Raw genomic sequence first — 22,153 nt, 5'->3', positions numbered from 1 at the left:
TCCAATTCTCTCCAAGTGGAACTATTTTGAGCTTCGTTTTTACCCCATGAGCCTACCACTAGGCCTACACTACTTTCCACAAGCCTTTCTTGGCCAACAGATCTTCTAACGCATACCTGTACGTCATCACGGCCTGCCATTGAGGCTCCCGCACAAAGGGAGTTCATACTGCCACACCCTAAAGTGAAAATATCACTGCCTTCAGCAAAGGCTGCCACACAAGCAGCATCTACAGTAATACCCTCCGCAGTGGACGAATCATTGGCCTTTGTAGAGGTGCTCTTACAAAGAGCGTTCTTTTACGCACATCAGTCATCACTGAAGTCAAGGCTCCCGCACAAAGGGAATTAGGATATATGCTTTCAGTAACAGCTCCCCCGCAAAGGGAGACATCCCCCTCTCAAAGAGAGAGACATAGCCGCCATACCCTGTGGCGGATGCATCACTGAATACTTTAATCGCACTCGATTCTTGGCTTTTAATACTTAAGCCATGAAGGTTAACATTTCTGCAATTGGGAACCATTCTTGGTTTTCCTGTCTTGTTATACGCCACCGTTAACGGATTAACAATGACAGGTTGTGAGTCAACCTCCGAGATGCAACCTTTTGCAAGTAGTCTCTGTATCCCCCTTCAACAACGAAGTGGGATTTTCCTTAGCAGACTTTTTATTATCAGAAAATATGACATCAGGCGCCGTTCGCAAAGGAATTTTACATCCTTCCAGCAAAAAACTTCTAATGAATGGAATAACTCCAATTTTTCCCACTGATGCAACGCTTTGCCTAATCTCCCAATGGTGACATCTTAACCAAACTCTCACCACGGTAACGCCTGCCAAGTTGCAAATTAGAGTCAGATTTTTCCATGCCTTCTTGAGCAATTTTGCCATCCATGTTATCTACATTATTGCTTGAAACACTTCCAAAAAACGTATCCACCTTGATTGCATCCATGTTTTGAGTACTCTCATACTTCCAGTGACCGGCTTGTCCGCAACCAGAACAAAGCCCTTGCTCGCTCTTGCCGACTGTGGACGGCCGGGGTACTGCCAGGAAGCAAATCTGGTGGGTTTTCTGCTTCTCTTGACCCGTTCAGTCTTAAGCCTCTTAGTGGCCCTGGCTTCAGCCCTATACATCTTCTTCTTGTCTTCTGAATCCGACGCCAGTGGGTTGGTTTCATATTTCTTTACTACGCTCCACACCAGCTCCGAAACATCTGCCATTTTGATTAGTTTTTGTCTATGATTTATTAACTCTATACCCTCAGGTATATACTTCGATGCTTGCTGTATTTGAGCTTCGTCCTGCAGATTCAACTCGGTGTCTCTCAGCTTAGAAGCAACTTTAACATTAAACTTATATTCATGTTCTCAACTCTTGCGTTTGAAAGTGTAATTGTCATTGGTCAAAATACTGTTCTGTATTTTTACAAGCTGACTGCTGTTAAGCTTGCTCTCAAATGCAGATAGTTTGACGATATCAACCAGTCAAGCTTTTCAAGCCCCTCAAGAATTTCGATTCGTTCATATATCTTACCTTCCAAGCTGCTTACTCTTTGTTCCAAAGTTGATTGGTTTTTGTCCTTGGTAGCCATTTCCTGCAAAGGAACTAAGCGAGGCCGATTATCCGATCCGGTATTGCCTTCAGTCAAGAAAATATCTTCTTCTCGCTGTGCAATTTTTAACGCTGCTCGAAAAGTGCCCGGATTTGCGCGACGAACTTCGGCACGAATGGCTTTCGGACGCAGAGCATCTACAAAATGGTAAACAGCAAGGTTCTCTCTGTTTTCAACGTCTATGCACGGGTACGCATTCGACATTTGGCTCCGTTTGTCTTGAGCTAACGCAGCCAGTTTTTCGCCACTTTGCCTCTCACGGAGTTTTAGGCGTGAACGGTTGGTATCTGCCGAATGACTAGGGCTGAAATGTGCACGAAACTCATCAAGTATTTGACCGTAATTCAACTTACACGTATCAGACAAGTGTCTGGGCCTCTCCCCTTACGCTAATGATTAATCTTATCATCTGTTTTCCATTTGTTAACAATGCTTCACAAATCAAAATGTAAAATCCAGTCTTTACAATCAGTGGTTCCATCATAGGTCCCCGCAGTGCGGTGATGTGATCCTTCTACAAAAATTACTTTTGGATCTGCTTTTTTTTCCCGAACCGTAAGGTTATCATAAGAGGGCCTCAAAAGACTGTTATTAGGCCCACTAGCTATCGGGTGTTCGGGGGTCGGAGGATTTTGTTCAGTTTTAGATCCGATAGCCAGTGGAACCTGCTTTTCAGCTGATTCCAGCACCGCTTCATTATACAAAGAACTAATTTCTGCCTCGGGTCCTGCTATATCCTCACTAGCCTTTTCAGCAACACTACTCCGGAGGTCGGAAATATCATCATCTGAAAGGACAATACCATATGTTCTCCTGTGTGCCATGTTAAAAGAAAAACCCACCGCTGCCACCAAAGATTTGTAATGGACCGAGCGGTAACTAATTGACTTAGCGGTGGGGCGCCGCCTAAATGGGCTGCGACTGACAAAAAAAAAACAGTAAACGAATATTAAGACACATTTAACACACAAAAAAAGCACACAGAATTTCTGGAGGGCCCTCCAGACGTTGTAATTTTTTTAAACTAATACTCATCTATTATAAAGAAGGAGAAAAGTATGTAGGAAAAGGTTGTGTAGTGTTTAAACAACCTAAGGGCGTGGCCCGATATAAGTGCACTGGGTTAGAGTTAAACGTAAAAACAAGTAGGCACAAATCCGATGAAATGGTTCTAGGGGCTGGAGGCAATAGGCACAAATGTGCACACAACAAAAAAAAAGAAACGAGGCCAAATGAAATTTGGGGAGGAAAGCAAATAAATTTACAGAGACTTATCTGTACCGACGAAGAAAACTAAAGATCCCCAAGCCTATGAGTTCCTCCGACCCACGCGGCCAGTTGGCTTTGGCAAAATGACCACACCCCAAGCTAATGCTACTGGCTTTTATACAGTCAACGCGATCTGCCTGACTGATTATCAATGGAAACTATGTGAGAAACTATGCAAATGTATTGACAAAAGCGGTATGTACCTTACCCCAGTACACAGCAGTACCTAAAGAGTGGAAGGAACTTCGGAGGCCTCACCCAGCGTAGGTAATATATGCACCAATACAATTACATTACAACCTATTTGTTATAATATACGGAACCCAACGCCCCATTACGCAACGAGCTATGCGTTGCTCAAATTCGTAAGACAATAGTTTCCCGCTATTATCCGAAACGCAGGAAACAAATATGAAGAACACCATCAGTAAAATATGAAGAAGTTTTTTTCTGGGCTGAAAAAAAGTAACTACTGTCATTGTTTCCAGGCATGTCTTTTTCAGAAAAAGGTGTCGATTTCAAAGCTTAAATGGATCATTTCGTTGTCAAATTGAAAAGAACTCCCTTCAACCAGTGTTCAGACCATTCAAACATCAAACCTTCCATAGCGAACACAAGCTACAATATGCTCATCCTTGGGCACACATTACGGTCATTTCAGTGGGAGCTACACTGCTCCATGGAGGAAGGACACAGGAGCAGTTGTAACTCAGGCACCTTCAAAGCGTCCAATGATGACGAATAATAGAAAATATTCCAAAAATGCCTTATTGCTGCCTGCATCTTAGCTGGACAAGTGGGGCCAGTAATATCCTAGCAATACTTGTAGGTTTTTGCTTGCAATTAAATATTTGTATTTAATTGCAAGCAAAAACCTATTAGAACTACTTTTGCCATCGTAAATAAACGCTTAAAATTTTGACTCACTGTTTCATTATTCATGCAAAGTTTGTAATTCTAGTCTCCTCCGTCCAATATACATCAGTGTCAAAGACTTGGAACGAATTTGGCTAAGACTGGCCAACAAAATGTTCACTACTACTGGAAAGCTTAGTTCAGTAGCAACAAAATGCGCTATTTCATCACAAGGAGTGATAGCGAAATCTCATAAAATATGCCTTTGTACAAATGCCATAATAAAAATGATTCAAACAAAACACGAAATCACAGCTTGGCTATTTATTCCTAAAAGAAGTCCAGAAGAAAGCGTTCGAGAAGGGCAACAACTGCACATGAACACTTCGGGTATACAGCCTAATAAAAGCAACTGCGCAAACACTACACTTGATGATGTTGTCGGATCATATCAAGCACCAACGATGGCATGAATATTCAACTTCCTATACTGCAGTAAACAACGTTTTAGGGATGCAGATTACCAACGAAAAATTGCGGCGACGATCATGGGGTACAAAGGGAGCTTATGGTAGCAAAACAGATGACGGGTAGCAGGCGTGCGCTGTGCTCTGGCTATGGACTTACCGGGCATGCCAGAAAGTGGTAATCGGCTTGATGTTATAGACCGGGCAGTTCAAACTCCTTCTGTGTCCTTTCTCCATGACTGCTCTAATCAGTACGCGGAGCACCACCTTAGAGTCTTGAATTCCGATGATTATGAAGTGTAACAACCTCGACTCCTTAACTTTTGGCGAGATGTTTTTAGTAGCGCTGAATTTTGAGTCTCAGTAACCGAACTCGAAGCAATCGTCCTAGCCTAAGTATACGGACAATTCAGACTTAAAAGAAGTCTTTGTTGACAAACAGAATTTGGTTAAGAATACGAGTTTCTTTTATTCTCAAAACCTCGCCTCATGCAAAGCTCCTCACAGTCAAACAGGGAGTTGGTGAGGAAAATCCTCCTGTTTGCTAACGAGTATTTCACCGCAGCAAAATTCACAAATCAAGTATTTTCTTAATATGAAAACACTTCACAGGCTCAAAGCATCGAGGTTGGTCTCATCAGACTTTGGCTCTCTGCTCGCAAAGTTCCAACTCGATTTCTCAACACACTTTCAGGGTTTTTATACTCTACAAATCTACGGTTTCAACATAGTTACTGAATATAAGTCACAAGTAAATTATGCAGCAAGGTTACATCACCCTGCTCTAAATTGATGACTATTTCCATTGACCAATCAGAATAAAATCAAATGATTTAAACTTATGACTTATATGAATTTCTTGATCAAGTTCCACCCTTTCATTTTGAAGAAATACTATTCCATGAAACAAGGAAAGTTGTGGGTGCACTGGCCTCCGCCCCCACATTCCAAGTAGCTAGCCAAGTTTTATCAATAGGTCAACTGGCCTTGGTGAACATCTGGTGTTTGACTCATTGACCACTACACTTTTCTGGAAACCTGTTCTCAAAATTGTTACAGGGAGATAATAGATGGAATGGACAGTGTGCTGTACTGTAATCAATACAGATTTGTATATAGTGTGTATGATTTCTACCGATGTTCCCTTCAGTCATGCGTGTTGTTTGGGCTGTAATACAGACATACAAATCGTGTGTAACAACACGACTATTTAAAAATCCGGCGAAATTTTAGTCGAGAGATCAGTGAATGATAGACAAGGAAAATGGCCAGCTGTTTGTCATCTATATCGATGACTAAAAGTTTTTAAGGTCATTTCCCCCTAGATCCCCGCTGAATGGAGCACGCGCATGATGGTACGCGAATAAAGAAACTTCACGAGGGTGTCCCTGTATGTTGGGGAAGATATGTGTTTCTATTTTCAAGGATGGTTTGTGCCCGGGAGATGTTAATTAATTTAAGATTTTTGCCCTGCCTGACGTGTATAATTACACTGTATACCCAGTGTTTGCCCCCAAAATAGTGCAAAATAGTGTAGAATCAAAGCAAAAAGCAGTCTGATTAAGACAGTACCCTAAACAATATACATGCAACTGCAAGGAAAGTTGTGTGAATGTGCACTATACCATTGATTTTTTTGGTAAATAATTATTATCTTTTTTCAGTCTACTGCTCAATATATCTGGGACAAGGTCGTGGGCAACCATCGAAAAGGGCGCCTTTGAAGGTCTAATCACCTCCAAAATGAAGTGAGTTTTCAAGCTATATGGGGCCTTCAAGTCGTAACTCGTGGAATTATTTTTTAGTGCATATCTATGAAATATATTGTGTAGTTTTTTCTATTTCTGATATACATAACTGCTAGATTTCCCAGAGAGTTTCATTAAATGTTCTCAACGTTCTGCTTTTAGCTTTGTGTTTAGTTATCTTTTTGGATAGTTTGCGTTTTCAGAAACAAAACAAAAGCTGACAACAACGAGAAAGATTTGCGTTTAAGCAGTTTGATTACTCGTTGTTTGCAAAATATGTGCCGATTTGTTCATTTATGTCTAATATTTTAGGTTGTTTATACTCTTTCAATCTTAACCATGCTTTTGCTTTAGGATGGAAGTGCATTTCGGAATATTTCATCATTTCATTGTCCATAATCCACTTGGATTATATTCCCAGCCTCTGAGTAATTTCACAATTTGAGTAACCACATAATAATACCAATAAAGCGAATCCTTGAACGAATCCAAGTCGGTTTAACATGAAACATTTCTTTCCCCTCTGGAGAATTCAAATGTGCTTTACATGTAGTTGTTAATGTAATGCACATTCAGTTCAGTTTTTACCAAGGTAGAAAGATCAAATGATACTTGTTACCGTGTTTTGTTTCCTGTATATTCATTGCATTTAAGGTCTAATCCCATCTGGATGCTGTTTCAACAGTCAAACAATTTTCTAATTACTATTGCAGCTGGATAGTCACCGATGACCACCGTCTGTGCTGTACTTTCTCCAATTTGCAAAACTACTCTGTAAGGGACGACTGCCTGACCACAAACCTTAAGCCAGACTTAAACCTGTGCGACAGCCTTATGCCAAACAACTCATTGCGCGTAGCACTTTGGGCACAGGGAATAAGCGCTCTCATCGGTAATCTCTGTGTTATTGTTTGGAGGCTCGTGCAGAAAGGTGACAGAGAAGGCAAAACGACGTTATCTTTTATGGTCGGCAATCTAGCCGCAGCAGACTTTTTGATGGGTGTGTACATGTTAATTGTGGCAGTTGCAGATCTGAGATTTGGCGAAAATTACTTTCTGGAGGCCCCCGAATGGCGTTCCAGCACACTGTGCAAAGTCGCTGGAGTTCTGGCAGTTCTGTCCAGTGAAGCTTCGGTGTTTTTCATAACTCTAATCAGTGTTGACTGTTTCCTTGGTATTGTATTTCCGTTCAGATCCTTCAGTCTCGGGAAAAGGTCAACAAAAGTCATTGTTTTCGTCTTATGGTGTCTGGCACTCTGTGTGAGTGTCATCCCAACAGTGTCTGTTGGTCCTGACTCAGATGCATATGGACTTTCGGACGTCTGTATGGGTCTTCCTCTGTCCATCAAGTCATCAAGGGTGGTAGCTGAACCCCCGACGTTTAATGACAGTGATCCTGAGTCCTTGACATCTTACATACCAGAAAAGGTTCTTAAAGCAAAAGCGTGGAAGCCATCTTGGATCCTGTCAATTGTACTCTTTCTTGGCGTCAATCTGATTTCATATCTGTTTGTACTGTGTTGCTACGTCGCCATTTTCATCAGTTTCAAGCGGACAGCCAGGACTGTCCGAACGGAGGCAGAAAGAGACCGTGAAATAAAAATGGCGGTCAAAATGTTTCTGATTGTGGCGACCGACTTCTGTTGTTGGATGCCAATAATCATAATGGGTATTCTGTCCCAGTCAGGAGCAGTCGTGCTCTCTAGCAACATGTACGCATGGACAGTGGTTCTGATTCTACCAATCAACTCTTCCCTCAATCCCTATCTGTACACGTTTTTCACTGTCTGTTGCGCGACTAAGCCAAAAGGAAAAGCCATCCAATCCAAAGCAAAGAGCAGGAAAAACAAAGCTAAGTAAACGTGTGCACGAGGCACAAGCACATGAATCTTTGACTCAAACATGTTTGGGAAGCGAGGTTAATTGTTACCTGGAAAGGTTGCTCAAGTGGCTTTCTTCCTCACCAAAAGGCTGATAGGTGTTAGGACCTTGGGTATTGATCTGGTTTCTTTGTATCCGCTGAAAACTCAATACAGGAAAAAGTAACAAAACCATTTTGAACCTATGTGTCAAACTTGCTTCATTTCAGTTTCGAACACAATGTTGACATTGGTACAAAATACCTGCATATATTGTTTTATTCACCTTGCATGTAAGCAAAGGAATAGAGCTTTAAAAGGATTAGAGCTTATTAACAACATACCAAAAAGAGGCACACGTCACCAAAAGTACATGCAAACATGCATGTAATAATGAATACTTGAACGAAGTAAAGGACTTGCATTCGTGAGTTAAGGGAGAATAAAATATTTGACAGCTTCTATTGTCTTCGTATTTCGCTTTTAGTTCAAAATATCTGTTTCCATTGTTTCTTCCATTCTTTTCCTAATTCCTTTTTCATTTTCTGTTTTGGATGCTTAGCGTTTGCTGGTAAGGACGTTGTAATGGCAACCAGATATATCTGAGACACTTGTTATGGTTCTGTCGATTCCTGTGTTCGGTGTTCTTTCCTTGACCACATTTTTCGGTCATGTATTCTTCAACGAGTCTTAGAGTGATACTATTTGAACTTGGTAGGAATTCTCAGCAGGAATATCAATGCTATTCAGCTTGATACAAACGCTGCAGTTGAGAACGCGCTGAGTGCGGTCACGGAGCATATGTCTTAGTGGCATGCGTGCACTTTGAAGTTTTCATGAGGAAGAGACGAAACGATAATATTCATTTCAGGATGCAGCAGTAAACGAAAGGGAGGCGGCAGATATAAGAAAAGGACATATTGTAAGTGACCATTTCCTCCTTAAAAATAGAGATTTCTTTTACGTTTCTTATGTGTTAAAAGTGAGCAGGAGATGTTAGCATAATTGTTAAAGGAATTACTTTTGAGGAAGAGAATAATGAGATCAAAAATATTAATCAAACTGGAAAAAGCAGATCTAAATGGGTGTTTTAGTAAGACTTGTGTAATTTACAACGCAATCCTGTTAACATAAGCCTACGATCTAAAATGTCCCACCTGATCGGCCTATCTCATTCTTTACAAATGAAAGAAATGCAAACCTCTATTCTTATAGACAGTCAAGGAAACACAAATGTGCGTCACTAATGAAATTCCGCGTAACAGTAGTTCATGCCTGATAACCCAATTAATCAAAAAGTGGGGAGGGGGCGTCGGGTACGTGCCACGTCCGGATCTGTTGCTGCATTGGAATCCTTCCCTAACCAAAAATGTACATTCATACACTCTTCACATTTTTGTCGAAAATTGCCTCCAGGGTACTGTTTTTCTGTGAGCCTCAGAAAGCTTACCAATGAGAGCATTGTGAGTAGAAGGCTTTCCAGCCAGCTGCATCTTTCTGATGTGAATATGTTAAAATTACAGTGGACTTGGTAAAAGTTAATGCACCTATGGAAACTTTGCTATCAGAGAGACTTTGAACAAACGACACGTCAATAAAACATGTGTATGGTGCATTTTTAGTGTTTGAGTGATGCCATCACGTTAAGCTCTGGTACCCATTGATCCCATATATGTTTGCATATTATATGTGTTCATTGGTGGTGTAACCCTGTTCAAGTTACCTCTGATGGCTTGAAACTATAACTGAAGTACTAAAGGAAGTTTACTGGAAGGTCTAGCTGACGCATTCAAAATCGTAGAACTATATCCTTGGGAGTTTTGGTCTAAGACAAACGTTTTGTTGATGTTTGATTTGAGTGTTTCGCGTACAGCTTCTTGAATATTAAATTAATCATTATTATTTTAAATTTCATATTTGCATGCTACTCAGACTGAAGCAGTTTAGATTTCTAATTAATTCCGTTGTTTTAAATTGTATTTCGTAATTATTGCAAGAATGTTGCTGCTTGTTTTCCCGTTTTTTTATTTGTCATCCTCTTCCTGTTGGTTTTAAATTCGGTTATAATATGAACATTGAATTATTGAATTAATTTTTGCTACTTTAAATATAATCTTAAATTCTGAGCAGAGAGTGGGTGACTTTTGATTTATATTTAAGTGCTGTGAAAACATGTTGATTGTAAGCTTGGCACAAGTGTTTATAATGCAGGAAGATTTTTGCATGATTTTCAACTTTTTTCTTTTTTTTTTGTCCTGCCATGTTCTTTCTTTTCTTAATGCATTTAACATTATTCATAAAAGGAGGTCAGCAGTCTTTGTGATTTTTGTCTCTGACGAAATATTCATTCGTGTTCTGCGGCACCCCGAGTTCGATGGTCTTTCCTAATGCGTAGAGTTTGTAGTTATCCCGTTTTCATAAATGTTGAAATGACAAAACTAGAGACTTACTGGGATCATTCAGCAAGCACTACATTTGTTTCCCTGCAAACTACTCCTTGTAATCGCCTTGGGTAGTTTTAGCGTTTGGTTTATTTAAGACAACGTGTGTGTTGTTTTAATTTAGAACCCTGGTCGAATCTGGATGCTGCTTTAAAAAAAAACAGAAAAAACATAAAATCCTTACGGTGTTGGTCAGAAGATTTACCCATTCGTTCGATTTGGACAGAAGAACTTCGCCAAAGAACTGTGGGTTGGTAAAGTGAATGATAATGAAAATTTAAATAACTAATTTAATATAAGACCTCTTCACATTTTTGTCGGAAATTGCCTCCAGGGTACTGTTTTTCTGTGAGCCTCAGAAAGCTTACCAATGAGAGAATTGTGAGTAGAAGGCTTTCCAGCCAGCTGCATCTTTCTGATGTGAATATGTTAAAATTACAGTGGACTTGGTAAAAGTTAATGCACCTATGGAAACTTTGCTATCAGAGAGACTTTGAACACACGACACGTCAATAAAACAAGTGTATGGTGCATTTCTAGTGTTTGAGTGATGCCATCACGTTAAGCTCGGGTACCCATTGATCCCATATATATTTGCATATTATATGTGTTCATTGGTGGTGTAACCCTGTTCAAGTTACCTCTGATGGCTTGAAACTATAACTGAAGTACTAAAGGAAGTTTACTGGAAGGTCTAGCTGACGCATTCAAAATCGTAGAACTATATCCTTGGGAGTTTCGGTCTAAGACAAACGTTTTGTTGATGTTTGATTTGAGTGTTTCGCGTACAGCTTCTTGAATATTAAATTAATCATTATTATTTTAAATTTCATATTTGCATGCTACTCAGACTGAAGCAGTTTAGATTTCTAATTAATTCCGTTGTTTTAAATTGTATTTCGTAATTATTGCAAGAATGTTGCTGCTTGTTTTCCCGTTTTTTTTATTTGTCATCCTCTTCCTGTTGGTTTTAAATTCGGTTATAATATGAACATTGAATTATTGAATTAATTTTTGCTACTTTAAATATAATCTTAAATTCTGAGCAGAGAGTGGGTGACTTTTGATTTATATTTAAGTGCTGTGAAAACATGTTGATTGTAAGCTTGGCACAAGTGTTTATAATGCAGGAAGATTTTTGCATGATTTTCAACTTTTTTCTTTTTTTTTTGTCCTGCCATGTTCTTTCTTTTCTTAATGCATTTAACATTATTCATAAAAGGAGGTCAGCAGTCTTTGTGATTTTTGTCTCTGACGAAATATTCATTCGTGTTCTGCGGCACCCCGAGTTCGATGGTCTTTCCTAATGCGTAGAGTTTGTAGTTATCCCGTTTTCATAAATGTTGAAATGACAAAACTAGAGACTTACTGGGATCATTCAGCAAGCACTACATTTGTTTCCCTGCAAACTACTCCTTGTAATCGCCTTGGGTAGTTTTAGCGTTTGGTTTATTTAAGACAACGTGTGTGTTGTTTTAATTTAGAACCCTGGTCGAATCTGGATGCTGCTTTAAAAAAAAAACAGAAAAAACATAAAATCCTTACGGTGTTGGTCAGAAGATTTACCCATTCGTTCGATTTGGACAGAAGAACTTCGCCAAAGAACTGTGGGTTGGTAAAGTGAATGATAATGAAAATTTAAATAACTAATTTAATATAAGACCTCTTCACATTTTTGTCGGAAATTGCCTCCAGGGTACTGTTTTTCTGTGAGCTTCAGAAAGCTTACCAATGAGAGAATTGTGAGTAGAAGGCTTTCCAGCCAGCTGCATCTTTCTGATGTGAATATGTTAAAATTACAGTGGACTTGGTAAAAGTTAATGCACCTATGGAAACTTTGCTATCAGAGAGACTTTGAACACACGACACGTCAATAAAACAAGTGTATGGTGCATTTCTAGTGTTTGAGTGATGCCATCACGTTAAGCTCGGGTACCCATTGATCCCATATATATTTGCATATTATATGTGTTCATTGGTGGTGTAACCCTGTTCAAGTTACCTCTGATGGCTTGAAACTATAACTGAAGTACTAAAGGAAGTTTACTGGAAGGTCTAGCTGACGCATTCAAAATCGTAGAACTATATCCTTGGGAGTTTCGGTCTAAGACAAACGTTTTGTTGATGTTTGATTTGAGTGTTTCGCGTACAGCTTCTTGAATATTAAATTAATCATTATTATTTTAAATTTCATATTTGCATGCTACTCAGACTGAAGCAGTTTAGATTTCTAATTAATTCCGTTGTTTTAAATTGTATTTCGTAATTATTGCAAGAATGTTGCTGCTTGTTTTCCCGTTTTTTTTATTTGTCATCCTCTTCCTGTTGGTTTTAAATTCGGTTATAATATGAACATTGAATTATTGAATTAATTTTTGCTACTTTAAATATAATCTTAAATTCTGAGCAGAGAGTGGGTGACTTTTGATTTATATTTAAGTGCTGTGAAAATATGTTGATTGTAAGCTTGGCACAAGTGTTTATAATGCAGGAAGATTTTTGCATGATTTTCAACTTTTTTCTTTTTTTTTGTCCTGCCATGTTCTTTCTTTTCTTAATGCATTTAACATTATTCATAAAAGGAGGTCAGCAGTCTTTGTGATTTTTGTCTCTGACGAAATATTCATTCGTGTTCTGCGGCACCCCGAGTTCGATGGTCTTTCCTAATGCGTAGAGTTTGTAGTTATCCCGTTTTCATAAATGTTGAAATGACAAAACTAGAGACTTACTGGGATCATTCAGCAAGCACTACATTTGTTTCCCTGCAAACTACTCCTTGTAATCGCCTTGGGTAGTTTTAGCGTTTGGTTTATTTAAGACAACGTGTGTGTTGTTTTAATTTAGAACCCTGGTCGAATCTGGATGCTGCTTTAAAAAAAAACAGAAAAAACATAAAATCCTTACGGTGTTGGTCAGAAGATTTACCCATTCGTTCGATTTGGACAGAAGAACTTCGCCAAAGAACTGTGGGTTGGTAAAGTGAATGATAATGAAAATTTAAATAACTAATTTAATATAAGACCTCTTCACATTTTTGTCGGAAATTGCCTCCAGGGTACTGTTTTTCTGTGAGCCTCAGAAGGCTTACCAATGAGAGAATTGTGAGTAGAAGGCTTTCCAGCCAGCTGCATCTTTCTGATGTGAATATGTTAAAATTACAGTGGACTTGGTAAAAGTTAATGCACCTATGGAAACTTTGCTATCAGAGAGACTTTGAACACACGACACGTCAATAAAACAAGTGTATGGTGCATTTCTAGTGTTTGAGTGATGCCATCACGTTAAGCTCGGGTACCCATTGATCCCATATATATTTGCATATTATATGTGTTCATTGGTGGTGTAACCCTGTTCAAGTTACCTCTGATGGCTTGAAACTATAACTGAAGTACTAAAGGAAGTTTACTGGAAGGTCTAGCTGACGCATTCAAAATCGTAGAACTATATCCTTGGGAGTTTCGGTCTAAGACAAACGTTTTGTTGATGTTTGATTTGAGTGTTTCGCGTACAGCTTCTTGAATATTAAATTAATCATTATTATTTTAAATTTCATATTTGCATGCTACTCAGACTGAAGCAGTTTAGATTTCTAATTAATTCCGTTGTTTTAAATTGTATTTCGTAATTATTGCAAGAATGTTGCTGCTTGTTTTCCCGTTTTTTTTATTTGTCATCCTCTTCCTGTTGGTTTTAAATTCGGTTATAATATGAACATTGAATTATTGAATTAATTTTTGCTACTTTAAATATAATCTTAAATTCTGAGCAGAGAGTGGGTGACTTTTGATTTATATTTAAGTGCTGTGAAAATATGTTGATTGTAAGCTTGGCACAAGTGTTTATAATGCAGGAAGATTTTTGCATGATTTTCAACTTTTTTCTTTTTTTTTGTCCTGCCATGTTCTTTCTTTTCTTAATGCATTTAACATTATTCATAAAAGGAGGTCAGCAGTCTTTGTGATTTTTGTCTCTGACGAAATATTCATTCGTGTTCTGCGGCACCCCGAGTTCGATGGTCTTTCCTAATGCGTAGAGTTTGTAGTTATCCCGTTTTCATAAATGTTGAAATGACAAAACTAGAGACTTACTGGGATCATTCAGCAAGCACTACATTTGTTTCCCTGCAAACTACTCCTTGTAATCGCCTTGGGTAGTTTTAGCGTTTGGTTTATTTAAGACAACGTGTGTGTTGTTTTAATTTAGAACCCTGGTCGAATCTGGATGCTGCTTTAAAAAAAAACAGAAAAAACATAAAATCCTTACGGTGTTGGTCAGAAGATTTACCCATTCGTTCGATTTGGACAGAAGAACTTCGCCAAAGAACTGTGGGTTGGTAAAGTGAATGATAATGAAAATTTAAATAACTAATTTTAGGCCCACTGGGGCTTCAAATAATTTATTGCCGCTAGACTGGGTTGCTAGAGTAAATTCCTATCCTCCGCTGACCACAGGGGCGCTGGAATTACGACCTAGCTGTTTCGCTAAAGCTTTATAGGCAAAATTAATGTGTGTGCTGGTCACTTCTGTCTGACCAGTTTGCCAGGTTGGTTCGTTTGGTTTAGTATTGAATAAATAATCTGTGTTTAGTTGCAAATTTGCAAAATAGCCTTCGTAGGTTTAGTCGTCTTCTATATTCTGCATTTCGTTTGCAACTTTGGAAAGTATACCGCATTCAGTCCAGCCCATTCCAGTTATTTGGAAAGACAATGCCGCGGGCAGCAAAAACAAAGCGGTGTCCTGCCGGCGCTGAGGGGTCGAGACCAAGGGGGAAGCCTCGTTCGGACCGCATCGCGCTGGCTGCTTTCCCGAGTGAATCTTCGGCTCCCATCGCAAAGACGACTGCTGTGTCATGGGGTGAGCCTCTTTCTATACCGTCAGAGCTGACGCCTAGACCTGTAGTTTGTATCACATCTGTCCCTGATGGCCCTGCTATTTTGGCTGCGTCTCCCCCGATTGTTCATTCGGTTATGTCCGTTACCACTTCGTCGGGCATAGAGGGTGTCGATAGACCTGAGTCAGGGGTTTCTCAACATATTTGGGACAAAATTTGGAACTGGGAAGTTGTAGATTTTGCGCCTTTTGCAGCCCTCTAACAGTGTCAATAATGCCAGTGACTGCGTGTTTACTATTGGGTCGCGCGATTCCCTAGCATGGCAAATTTGTCCCCACAATCAACCCCCTCGGATCACCTCAATTGAAAAGTGGACCTCGGCTTTTCTGATTTTTGTATTGATCTATTTGATGCCACACCCTACACAGGCGAGACAGCTGCTAAAATATGCAGACATCGTTCGTTCGGCTTCTTTTCGGTGAGTAGGTTACAGGTGGCGTGACTATGATATTCAATTCAGGTTGCGCCAAACACGCATGCCGTCTCGGTCGTGGGCCAGCATTTACGCTGAACTGTGGCTAACGTTGGTCGGTGCGCCCGTCCAACAACCCACTTTTCGTCCCTTTTCCAACCAGGGCATCCACAACGGGCAATCGGTCACACCAACATCGGGTCAAACCGCACCGCACAGCGCAATCAAAATACCGGAGTCTGTTTTGATTTTAACCGCGGCCACTGCTTCAGACCCTGTCGTTTTGCCCACAAATGCGCAACCTGCTTGTCCGTCGGCCATTCAGCCGCCTCATGCCGTGGCGGCCCTAGCTCGGTACGGGGACCACTCAGTCCAACCACACCTCCCAACACTAGTAAGAATAAACTAGAGGAACGTGTTTGCGAACAACCACTGAGCTGTTTCGGAACTTTCTGTTTGGTGATGACGTCATTATGACGTCATAACTTTAGGAAACTTCTTTCACGAGGTTCTTTGTTGTGTGTAACTTTGATATTGGTCAAACCTCTGATAATTGCCCAAAATGATGGCTTGAAAATGTATACAAAGTCAATGGACTGAAAACACCTATGCAAAAAAGCTGCTCCTTTACGATGTCATGTGATTTGCGTTTAAACTGAAAGAAAATTCTGAAATAATATTTGATATTCAGACTCTTGGGTATGCGTGTAATCAAGGGAAGACGGAAAAATACAATTTTTATTCGTTCTCATAGTAATTCTCAACCGAAGTTCAGGACTACTCTCATTAAGATCGATAATATTGCGTAGTAAAAAAAAGTGTACAAAACTGCAGCTTTAATCTCATGTCACATGACCCCCGATGATGTTATTTTGACGATTTTTCTTTGGGAGCCTCTATTCGTGAGGGACTTTAAGTGTACATTTAAGGAAATAATTCAGATTGACCAAAGTGCCGAGGACAGGCTGACGAAAAACGTATACAAAACCTACGGGGGAAGATTAAATATCGAAAAATTAATTTAAAAATAGGTGATGACGACGTCATAAATAAATTCTTACATCAGGGTCTTTGTTGTCTGTAACTTTGAAATTGATCAAACCTCTCAAACTAACCCAAATGCTGGCTTAAAAACGTGTACAAAGTCAATGGGCTAAATTAAATATTGAAAAATCAATACCAAATTACATGATGACATCATCATGATGTCTTTACTTACAATAATTCTTGTATCAGGGTCTTTGTTGGCTGTCACTTTGATAATGATCAAACATCGCAAAGGTTTCAAAATTGTGCCTTGAAAACGTGTACAAAGTCAATGAGCTAAAATAAATATTGAAAATTCATCACTAAATCACATGATGACGTCATTTCTTTAGAATTCTTGCATGACGGTCTTTGTTGGCCATCACTTTGAAAGCAATCAAATATTGCGAAGGTTTGAAAATAGTGGCTTGAAAACGTGTACGAAATCAATTGGAAAAATTAAATATTCAAAATTAAAAAAGAAATCGCCTGATGACGTCATCGTCACAAATTTCTTCTAGGACCATCCTTGGATTATTGTCCAAAGACCTGCCAATTTTAAAGTCAATCAAAAATTGCAAAAAGGTAGAAGTCCTGCTCAGAACAAAAACCCATGTTATGGAGTGGGATATGATGTGGAAGAAGAAATAAAAACTAGAGCTCATTTGTCTGTTTGCCAACAGAACAGAGGGCTTTTTCGCATTCTTTTTACAGTTTTACAGTTATCTGCAAAGTTTCAACCTGATAGAATATGCACTTATAGGAGATAATGGGCTTTAAATAGTGCACCTTTAATGTCACGTGACTTGTCTCCTGGTGCCGTCATCATCAGATAAGGTCAATATTCCTCTAAAGCACTCCCTTTATAAGATATCTGCAAGATTTGATTTGATCTACTTCAGGGGATACATGGCTTTAAAGAGTGCACATTTAGTATCACGTGACTGGTCACCTGATGATGTCATCACCACATAAGGTAAATATTCCTCTAGAACATTCCCTTTTCAAGATATATGCAAGATTTTAAGCCGATTGGACATCTACTTCAGGAGATATAGGGCCTTCAAGACTGCACCATTATTGTCGCGTGACTTGTCTGCTGATGACGTTTTTATCACATGAGGTCAATATTCCTCCTAAGCACTCCCTTTTCAAGATATCTGCAAGATTTGAACTCGATCGGAGATGTACTTCAGGAGATATAGGGCTTTAAAGACTGCACCTTTAATGTCATGTGACTAAATTGTCATCTAATGACGTCATTATCACATTAGGTCAATTTTCGTTTATAACATATAAATCCTTTTCTAGAATCTCCATGAAATACATATTGAAAACAGAACAAGTTCTTCAATAATCCTTGTAGATAATGGAAACGCTGGAGATTGTAAATTTAAATGAGACACTTCCTTATGAACACCCCCTTTTAATGACTTGAATAGGCTTACAGACCATTGTGCGCACATCACGTGCAAACCCCTTCCGCCCCCCCCATAGACTAGATATGACATCGCGTCCAAAACGCGTCCCGCGTATGCGTGTTTTGAGGAGGGTAAATAACGAGCGTTGCAAATTTCGTTGCGTGTAGGCCTACTTTCAAAAACCGGTTGAAGTTTTTGTGTTTCAATCGTCAGATTTCGAAAAAAACTGAATTCTGCACTTGGAATAGATAAATTTGGAAAGAATAATGGTTGAGGTGTACGCAGCGGTGAATTACCGGAGATCAACGTCACGTTTGTAAGAAGGAACAGAAAGAAATGTGAGTCGCAATTTTTTTAGTTTCAGAAAGTTTCTCAAGTGATACTTTATAATGCTTTACTTTAAGCCTGTCATAGGCCTAGTAAAAATGTATGACAGTCTATCTAGCCTATATATGAAACTTTACTATCTCGAAGTTGGGACCGTCTGAAATGTTACTTATTGGCAAAAGTGGTTTCAAAAACTGAATGACTTATTTGTCGTTTTTCAGATTTCACCGGAAAAATCTCCAAGACAGCCATGATTTATGTTTGTTGGATCTGAAGACGCACTGAACCCAAATCATGTGACAGACGATGTGATGTGAGTGACAGAATTCTTCTTCGGGGCAGAGATGAAACCAAAGTGAGAAGCAGAGTGCTGACGTTTCTGTTGAATGAAGTTACAAACAAGGGAATTCAAAGTCAACGCAATGAAACTTTGTCTACGTAACAAAATTATTCTTTCTCAGTTGAAACTGACTTTTTTATGCCTGAATGTATTTGTTAAATGTAACTCTTTAAGTCAGGTTATGAACTCAACTTTTTAAGCTGATTAATAAGTGTCTGTTTTAAAACGGCAGTAAGTTACTTTGGTCGCTCATAGCTGCGCTCATTTTGTGCTCACAGAAAGTTTCTCACACTTCCGTATGCTGTATGTCAGTTTTCAATAAAATTTACTCAATATATGAATGAATTTTGTTTAGTACAATTTTTCCTGCGAGTGTGTAAAATTAAAAACATTTTATTAATGATTTTTTCAGTGTTGGCTCATCGACACCGGACGGAAAACACTTGCGCAGTTTGGACTTTATATTTACTGACAAAACCTATTGCATGTCCTGGTGGAATTCACAAAATTTTACACACTGAACAAATCACAATTGAACCGACCAAAAGTGAAAATATTGCTAAAGCGAGACCGTAGACAATGCGTGTAAAAATGAAATAAAAACAAACACACACAAAAACAGGTTAAAATTATCGCTTTCGGTGGGTTAGTTAATAAGAGAATGGCCAGTTATTTCCGGAAATTATATTCTTGCATTTTCTGTTTATTTTGGGTTTCTTCCGGGAGGGAGGCCGAGGGCTTAGCCATCATCCCGTGAGAAACAGGTTATGTCGACCAGAAATGCACAGCATACAGCATCACAATAACCCTCCTGAAGCGCCGCTATTGATCGGCTGCGCATTTTGTGCACAAACAGTGCCCGATGTCCTATCCAGTCTGTATGATGGAGATCAATGGTTTGTTCATAAAAATATCCATTCAGCGTCAATTTCGTATTCTACCTGACCAGGACTGGTGAAAAAACGCGCAAGCAGCCCATGGAGTCGAGGAAGCCTCGCAAAGCACCATGGGGCAAGGCTGACAGCGCCCCATGGAATTCGGTCGAAGAGACGTTGGCCAGAGCACTGCTGCTTTCTCTCAACTATCTGCTGCCACGCCCTGCCCTCACCGCACAGGCAACAGCCCCCACTCCCCATCACATACATGGGCATGGAAAACAGACTAAATTTTCCCTTCTCTTCGATTGCAAATATACCCAAGAGTCCAAATATTAAATAATATTTTATGATTTTTTCCTAGTTTAGACAAAAATCACGTGACATGAACTTAAAGGAGCAGTGTTTCTGCAAATAAGTTTTTTCACATTGACTTTGTACACATTTTCAAGGCAAAATTTTGAAACCTTTCCGATGTTTGATTGTTATCAAAGTGACAGCCAACAAAGACCTTGATACAAAAATTATTGTAAGTAAGTGACGTCATGATGACGTCATCATGTGATTTACTCTTGATTTTTCAATATTTATTTCAATCCATTGACTTTGTACACGTTTTTAAGCCAGCATTTGGGTTAGTATGAGAGCTTGGATCAACTTCAATGTTACAGCCAACAAAGACCCTGATGCAAAGATACTCCCGTTGATCAGCCCATTGACTTTGTACATGCTTTCGAGGCACTAATTTCGGGCCTTAGTAATGGTTGATCATCGTCAGGCACTAACTATACAACGAAGATAATTCTAAGATATTTACGACATGATGACGATATCACGTGATTTATTATTACATCTTTAATATTTAAATATTCCGTTAAATATATAAAATCCATATAAAATCAACCGTGGCCTCCCGCAACTATCTGTTTGCAGCAAGTGCCAGGATAAAATGTGGTCTTGAATTCGTCTCGTGTAGGTCAAATAACATGACCCTTCCTTCTGGTTGAAACCGGAAGTAGGCTTATTGTTTAAAAGTGGTAAAAGCCATTAACTTTTTTTCAACGGAATGAGTGTGGCGGTGTTAGCGCTGGGCTGAAAACCTTCTTAGATCTTGGAGAGGAAGTACTTTAGGTAAATATTGAGCTCATTTAGTGATGACGTCATCATCAATTGCTTTTTCGTAACGGACATTATCGACATGTCAAATGTTATTAATTTTGCTCGGATTCTACTTTCCGTTGATTAAAAAAAGGGGCGTGACACCTGATAATCTGCGAGGGGACGCATTGAGTCCTAAACCCCAAACAGGACGGATGATGAAGTCAATGACAACACCAGACCCTTAACTTGCAAATCCCACGTGGCGTCGTCGTTTGCCAATAATGTTGGAGTAGTTTCGAAGTGTATATCATACAGTACAACTTTTAGTCAGTTATCAAAAGTGAAATTCATTTTTGCACCAAAATGTTCAGGATAGTGCAACAGATGTCATCTACAGTGGTCCTGCAACCTTTCTTCTTATATTTTGTACACAGAAAATGTGAAATGTGCAATCATTTACTCTTATGCCACTCTATAGAGTGGCAATGCATATTTATGTTTATGCAAATAAGGTGGGGTTTGCAGACCGATGTGAACGGAGAATACACTCTTTAAGGCCCTGTTTCTTCTGGAGTACATGTCCGATAGAGGGATATCCCAATACGACGTTTTTAGCGTCGATCTGCGCACTTCCGCGTTTGAAAACGAGGCTGTATGTGTCACCTTCAATGGAGGCCACATTAGCGCCGTCTGCGCATATCTGTATCGAAACCGAGGCTCTCTGTGTTGAACTTTGTCGCGCGCGCCTGCGGAGTCCACACAGTACATGGAGTATCCGGTTCGTAAGTGTGACGCCACTTCAGTTTGAACCACAACCACTGCACAAGATACACGACCATCGCAGGTGCGGTTAGTTCGCGGTCAATCGTCGTTATTTTTCTTTGGATTTTACGTGTCGGATCATCCTGAAAGTCTGAATTTAACATACCTTTATGTATTTTGTGTCTTGACTCCTTACTTTCAATCGTCTGATCGTATTGAGAATTGAAGCTGACACATACAGCCTCGTTTTCAAAAGCGGAAGTGCGCAGATCGACGCTAAAAGCGTCGTATTGGGATCCCTCTATTCTTAATACGATCAGACGATTGAAAATAAGGAGTTAAGACACAAAATACATACAGATATGTTAAATTCAGACTTTTCAAGCTGCAAATATTTGTCGAAGAGTCTTTCAGAATGACTCGACACGTGAAATCAAAAGAAAAAACAATGGAAATTTACCGCGAACGAACGTACCGGCGTTGGCCGTGTATCTTGTGCAGTGGGCGTGGTTTAAACGGCGCTAGACGGCGCTAATGCGAAATCCATCTAGTGGGTTCAAATTTTGAAGATACCTTGAATAGAGTGCTTTAGAGGAAAATTGACCTTATGTGATGATGTGACGTCATGAGGAGACAAGTCACGTGACATTAAAGTTGAACTCTTGAAGGCCCTATATCTCCTGATGTACATGACCAATCGGGTTCAAATCTTGCAAATATCTTGAGAAAGGGGTGCTTTAGA

General features: G+C 39.5%; 1 protein-coding gene, 1 long non-coding RNA gene and 1 pseudogene across 3 annotated transcripts in view; all 3 read left to right on the top strand.

The window, feature by feature from the left end:
• Positions 1-11,937, top strand: part of LOC110982060 (uncharacterized) — a 64,171-nt gene extending 52,234 nt beyond the window's left edge. Inside the window, exons 14-15 of the mRNA XM_087142647.1 lie at positions 5,873-5,956; positions 6,670-11,937. Coding sequence (XP_086998773.1) covers positions 5,873-5,956; positions 6,670-7,816 — 1,231 coding nt within the window. The 3' untranslated portion in view covers positions 7,817-11,937. The remainder of the gene's footprint in view (positions 1-5,872; positions 5,957-6,669) is intronic.
• A 3,025-nt stretch (positions 11,938-14,962) lies between these two features.
• On the top strand, positions 14,963-17,907 carry LOC147797849 (uncharacterized; annotated as a pseudogene).
• A 245-nt stretch (positions 17,908-18,152) lies between these two features.
• On the top strand, positions 18,153-20,047 carry LOC147797848 (uncharacterized). 2 transcript variants are annotated; one of them, XR_015426917.1, is made up of 3 exons: positions 18,153-18,344; positions 18,555-18,688; positions 19,623-20,047. It is a non-coding gene; the product is annotated as an uncharacterized LOC147797848 (long non-coding RNA). The 2 variants fall into 2 exon arrangements; XR_015426916.1 differs by lacking the exon at positions 19,623-20,047 and having other exon boundaries at positions 18,555-19,014.
• The last annotated feature ends 2,106 nt before the right edge of the window (positions 20,048-22,153 follow it).

Source organism: Acanthaster planci, linkage group LG10 (assembly GCF_054643075.1).
Source record: "Acanthaster planci isolate LZ-2023a linkage group LG10, COTS_SCS, whole genome shotgun sequence".
Taxonomy (NCBI): domain Eukaryota; kingdom Metazoa; phylum Echinodermata; class Asteroidea; order Valvatida; family Acanthasteridae; genus Acanthaster; species Acanthaster planci.
This window is presented reverse-complemented; position numbering and strand designations above follow the sequence as displayed.